At 39.6% G+C, this 6,671-nt stretch overlaps 1 protein-coding gene across 1 annotated transcript; it reads left to right on the top strand.

Annotated features, from left to right (window-relative positions):
• The first annotated feature begins 418 nt into the window (after positions 1 to 418).
• Positions 419 to 6,368, top strand: LOC106349556 (kinase-interacting family protein-like). Its single transcript, XM_013789553.2, has 3 exons — positions 419 to 455; positions 567 to 992; positions 6,241 to 6,368. The coding sequence occupies exons 1-3, from the start codon at positions 419 to 421 to the stop codon at positions 6,366 to 6,368; spliced, it is 591 nt and encodes a 196-aa protein (XP_013645007.1).
• The last annotated feature ends 303 nt before the right edge of the window (positions 6,369 to 6,671 follow it).

Here is a 6,671-nt window from a genome sequence, read left to right as displayed (position 1 = left end):
CATTATTACTCAAAAATATAATATAACAATGCCTACAACAATATGACTATATCCCATTAGGATCGTATCAAATTCGACCACATGATATATCATTTTCTAAGAAATCATATTCATTTATTTGAGATCAAGTGTTCGTTTCTTTTAAATATTGGAACTAAAAAAAATAAATCAAAATTGATTTAAAACTGCAAAAAATTAAATTGAGATTAATATTACTGCATCTTACCTTTTTCTGGATATTTGCGGCAATAAGGTCGCATTAATGTTCATATCATCATCTCACTGATTTATGCCTCTTTTTTTTTGGTAAAATGATTTATGCCTTTTGTTATTCTTTCTTTTATAGTTTCCAAAAATGTGGGATTTTGACTTTCCTTAAAGCTCCCCCTTATTATCTGCTCTCCTCTAAACAACATCCATGGATACCTCTCTTCCACAATTGCGTTCTCTCTCCGGTACACTTACGCAAATTCAAGCTCTTTTTGTGTGTGTGTGTGGTGTTTATATGTCTTCATGTAATGTTCACTTTGTTTTTTTTTGGGTATGTTGTTGTTAAATAAACATAGAGCTTGAGTCTCGGATGCAAGTAATGCGCGTATCTGCTCTTGAAGATAACCAAACCGGTGAAACTTTCTCTCAGCGTGCTGAATGGTTTTACCAGAGACGTCCTCTCCTTCTTTCACTATGTCAAGATCTCTTTGACGGTTACGCCACTCTCTTGAACTGTTACAACCAAGCTAAACCACAAAACCCTAAACCTGTTTCTCATGAAAATGACTCTAATGATGATACCGACATAAGTTCTCAAGTCGAGAGCATCTTGTCCTTTGAACAGACTCAAATCACGGCTTGTGATAAGCAGAAAGTTGACGAGTTAGTCTCGCAGCTCGTGACCGCAAACTTGGAAAGAGACATGGCGCAGGACGAGTTGCTTCGCGGTGAGAAAAAGTTCAGAGAAGCTTCCAAGATGATCGAGTTGCTAAAGAAGCTTGTGATGTGATAGAGCTTAACCGTATAAATCCACCGAATAGGAATTGATGTTCTTAAAACAATGATTCCCTCTCACAAGTCGAAGATATCGAAAGTAGAATCAATCTTCAAACTAAAATGAGAAAAGTGTTTACAGAAGTTTATAGAATTTGAGAGAGATTACGAGTTTCTGATCGAGAATGATAAGAAAAGTGTTTGTTACAGCTATTAATACGAGTTTGTTAGCTCGTAACAAACTCTTCCTCCAGATTCAATCTCTCACGTCCACGTGTCACCATCTTCTCTTCTTCTTTATTCGAATTCTCCCTCCATTTATTTGATTCTCCACGCTCCACGTGTACGTCTACGAACTCCTATATCACATCTTTCCCCTCCAATAAACCTTGACCTCAAGGTTTAAAATGTGGAAACCTCTTCTGGATATCAAACAACAGCTCCCATGTTTCTTCCTCGACGGGTTCATTGGACCACTTGATCGACACCATAGTAGCGACACGGCCTTGACGTTGAACTATCTTGCGTTCTACGATCAGCTCAGGTTCCTTCATCAAAACGTCTGAACCAGACAACGGTAACTGAGTCGCAACTTGCATATTACCCACAAGCTCCTTTAGTTGCGAGACATGAAACACTAGATGAATCGAAGATGTCTGAGGTAACTCCAATTTATAAGCCACTTTGCCGCATGTATCAATGATTTTATACGGACCAAAGTACTTAGGAGCTAGCTTCTGATTACCACGGATCACCAATGATTTCTGTCTGTAAGGTTGTAGCTTCACAAAGACATAATCTCCATTCTCAAAGCTTCTATCAGTCCTGTGAAGGTCAGCGTTCTGTTGCATCATGTGTTGAGCTCGAAGAAGATGGAACTTGAGAATGAGTATCATATTCTCACGTTCCTGTAATGTTCTTGCCACAACAGCTTCCTTGGATTCACCTGGCAGATAAGGAAGATGAATAGGAGGTGGTTGACCATAAACTGCTTCAAACGGTGAAATTTGAGTCGCCCTGTGGAAGTTGGTATTATACCAATACTCTGCAAGTGGAATCCATTTAGACCATAAGTGAGGTCGATCACTACACATACACCTCAGGTAAGTCTCCAAACATCTATTCACCACTTCTGTTTGGCCATCACTTTGAGGATGGTAGGCCGAAGAGAAGTTGAGTCCCACACCTTGCAAAGCAAACAATTCTTTCCAAAATTCACTCAAGAAGACATCATCTCTATCACTCACAATCGTTCTTGGTATGCCGTGTAAACGAAACACCGTATCCAAGAATGCCTGAGCGACTGTAAGAACAGTATAAGGATGAGCAAGCGTCATGAAATGAGCTGCCCTGGATAGCCTATCAACCACCACAAATATCACAGACTTCCCAAAAGAAAAAGGCAACCATCAATGAAGTCCATTGATATATCAGTCCAAATACTGTCAGGAATGGGTAATGGTTGGATAAGACCCGGTGATGCTGCATTATAATACTTGCAAGTTTGACAAACTCCACACTGCCTGATGAATGTATGAATGTCCTTTGAAAGTCCCTTCCAATAGAACAAGCCTTTAACCCTCTGTATTGTAGCATCTCTTCCTGAATGACCACCCACACCTGAGCTGTGAAGCCAATCAAGAATCTTATTCCTCAATTCTCTTATTGCAGGAACATCTATCTTACTTTTCCTCCTTAAAACATTTTGAACCCAAGAGTAATGTTTCTTAGCCCATGGTTCTTTCTTCAGCTTCTCAATAATCTGCTTCATCCCGCCATCCATATCATACCCATCTTGTATCTCCTTCATAAGATCAAAATCCAATACTGACATAGCCATATGTAACACCTCTGCTCCTTCAACCCGAGATAAAGCATCAGCTGCTACATTGTCTTTGCCCTGCCTATACTGTATTTCATAATCGAACTCAAGTAGCTTTGGCAACCATTGTTGTTGTATAGGAGTATTCAAACGTTGGTCCAAGAGGAATTTAAGGCTCTTCTGATCAGTTTTAATCACAAAGTGACGAGTCAAAAGGTAGTGTCGCCACTTTTGAACCGCAAACACAACTGTTAACAGCTCATTTTCATAAATGGACAGATGCAGTTGTATTTCCTTCAAATGTCTACTGATGTAAGCGATGGGGTGACCTTCTTTCATAAGAACAACGCCAATACTCGTACCACTTGCATCTGTTTCCACCACAAAAGGTTTGTCAAACCGAGGTAATGCTAACACCGGTGCGTTACATAAAGCATTTTTAACCCTCCAAATGCATCCTCTGTTTCAGAAGACCATAAGAATGCTTATTTCTTCGTTAGTGTAGTCAAAGGCCTGGCAATTGTTCCAAAGTCTTTAAAAAATCTATGGTAGTAACCAGCTAAACCAAGAAACCTCGGAGTTGCTTCACGTTAATTGGTTGAGGCCACTCAGCAACTGTTTTGATCTTGTTAGGATCTGTTGAAATGCCTTTCTTCTCAATGTAATGACCAAGATACTCCACTTTCTCAGTTCCAAATTCACATTTACTCTCCTTAACAAACAAGTTGTTACTTCTCATAACTTCAAATACCATCCTGAGATGTCCTTCATGTGCCTCCAAGGAATCACTATACACAAGGATATCATCAAAGAATATCAATACAAACTTCCTCAAGAACTTCCTGAAGACAAAGTTCATTAGACTTTGAAACGTTGCAGGTCCATTCGTGAGGCCGAAGGGCATCACCAAATACTCATAGTGATCACTATGAGTTTTGAATGCAGTCTTGTGTATATCATCAATGTTCATTCTCACCTGATGATAGCCTGCACGCAAATCTATTTTAGAATACACCACCGATCCTCCAAGTTCATCCATTAGATCTTCAATGAGCGGAATAAGGAATCTATCCTTGATAGTTAGCTCATTAAGACCTCTATAATCCACACATAACCTCCAAGATCCATCCTTCTTCTTCACCAATACAACCGGTGATGCATAAGGACTACTACTCGGTTGTATAGTGCCACTCTTCATCATCTCTTGCACAGTCTTGTCAATTTCATTCTTCTGGTAAAGAGCATAACGGTAAGGTCTCTGGTTGAAAGGATTGGCTCCTACCAATAACGGTATTTTGTGGTTATGATTCTCTCTGAATGGCGGTAGTGTAGTCGGCTCCAAGATATGTCAGTAAACTCCGTTAAGAGTTGTTTCATTGCAGGTTTTATCTCGTGGCTACACTTCCTTCTAAAGCACATAACTCCATACTACTCCCTTCCTTCACTTCATAAGCATAGATCATTAATAACTGAGGTTCAGAATCACTGATCTTGTTGATTTTAAAAGCTTTAGACTCTCTAACTGAGCCTGGATAAATGCCATTTAGCGTCACTGTCATCGAATCAAACTTGAACTGCATCACCAGCCTATCAAAATCCCAAGTTATAGGACCCAGAGTCCTCAAACACTGTACTCCAAGCACCATGTCACAGTTTCCCAAAGCAATAACCATGAAATCAGCTTGAAATGAATGATTTTGAAAGTTCCATTTAAACTTCTCAATTCTTCCTGCAACTCTCAACTGACCTCCATCCGCCACTGTTACTCTAGCCAATCCTGGTGGAGAGACCTTGCAACCCAATTGATTTGCCACGCTGGTGTCCATAAAGTTGTGTGTTGACCTTGAGTCAATCAACACAAATAACGGTTTCTTCCCATATACTCCTTTAACCTTCATGGTAGTGTAATCTGACACTTCAGGTATAGCATTTACTGAAATATGAGCAATATCCCACTCCTCTTGTTGCTCAAGTATTGCTCTTACTTCAGCATCTTCCACATCTTCTTCGTCATTGACATCCATCAAATATAGCTGAGCTTTCTTATGTGTCAGATAGTGAGCTGGTGAGAAATTTTCATCACAAAAATAACATAGCCCTTTAGCTCTTCTGTCACTCATTTCTGCTGGTGTTAAGAACTTCCTAGGTTGCATAATAGGATTCTTTTGCTGTTCCACACCAACATGTACTACTGCTTTCTGATCTCCCTCCTTATACTGAAAAGAACTCTTATTCAGCGACTGTTTCGAACTCACCCATGTAGACTGCTTCTTAGGATGTGCCATCTCATACAACCGCCCCAACACAAAGCATTGTCTAACATTTTGAGGTTGAAACATCCTCACATGCATCTGAGTATCATTTCTCAATCCCGCCAAGTAAGCACTCATCAGATACTGCTCAGATAACTTCACTCTTGATCTAATGAGCTCAAACATCTCATTATACTCCGTTATCCCATCAGTCTCTTGTAATTGTTTCAACTCTGCGATAGGATCATCTAGTACTTCTTCAAATCTTTCAATTAGTACTTCACGATATTTCATCCAATCAACCAAAATATCTTATCCAAACTCAGACTGCATGATCGCTTGATGCCAAGTTGATGCAGAACCATCAAAATGGATCAATGATAATCTCACTTTCAACTCTTGAGGAGTATTATCAATCGCAAAAAATTCTTCCACCTTGAATAACCAATCCCTAATCTTATCACCTCCAAAACGCGGAAAATCAAGACGACCTAATCTCGTCATTCCATTATAGGTTTGATTTGTACCAGAACTGGAATATCGAGGCTGATCAATGATCAGATGGTTGATTTCATGCGTCGATGGTTGTTGAAATCTCTCAAAACTACTGATCGCCTTCTCCGTCTTCTCCGTGATGAACTTAATCGCCTCAAACATAATTGCAACGTTCTTATCAATTTTGTTGTTCTGTTCGGCGATCGTTTCTTCCATCTTCTCTAGCTGCGATCCAATCGCCTCCGTAGTTTCCTTAACCACCGCGTCCTTCAATGATTGTTGAGATCTCGTTTTTGCCATGGATTCCGAGGATGACGAAGCTACTGATACCTTTGATAGAGCTTAACCGTATAAATCCAACGAATAGGAATGGATGTTCGTAAAACAACAATTCCCTCTCACAAGTCGAAGATACCGAAAGTAGAATCAATCTTCAAACTAAAATGAGAAAAGTGTTTACAGAAGTTTATAGAATTTGAGAGAGATTACAAGTTTCTGATCGAGAATGATAAGAAAAGTGTTTGTTACAACTATTAATACGAGTTTGTTAGCTCGTAACAAACTCTTCCTCCAGATTCAATCTCCCACGTCCACGTGTCACCATCTTCTCTTCTTCTTTATTCAAACTCTCCCTCCATTTATTTGATTCTCCACCCTCCATGTGTACATCTACGAACTCCTATATCATGATGTTGCTTGACATGGAGAAAGAAGTAGATGTGGAGGAAACTGTGAATCTCGGATACAAACTCACTTCTCTCTTGGAAGAGAACAAAGACCTAGCAACGGAAGCTAATAGTGATATGGAATTGTAAGAGCTTATTATATACTGAGTGGCCTCAAAGTGCATCAGTGAGATCTGATCCAGAGGTTACCTTTTTATGCAATTTTGTATCCTCAAAACAAACACTTTGACTCTACAAGGCAAAAACGTCTTATGCAATGACTATTTTGATTACATGGATGGTGACGCTCTTTCTGTTTCATACCTCTAGAGTCCGCTCTCTTTGTATCTTGGAGTCTTGAGCATTTGGTAATATTCACAGAGACTGTCTTCTCTGTATCATGGTGGATTAGGACTAAGAAAAACTTGTAGCAATGGCTATGGTTTGGTTTTG

Source organism: Brassica napus, chromosome C6 (genome assembly GCF_020379485.1).
Source record: "Brassica napus cultivar Da-Ae chromosome C6, Da-Ae, whole genome shotgun sequence".
Lineage (NCBI taxonomy): Eukaryota > Viridiplantae > Streptophyta > Magnoliopsida > Brassicales > Brassicaceae > Brassica > Brassica napus.
Note: the sequence above shows the minus strand (reverse complement) of the source record. Positions and strands in the feature narration are given on the sequence as shown.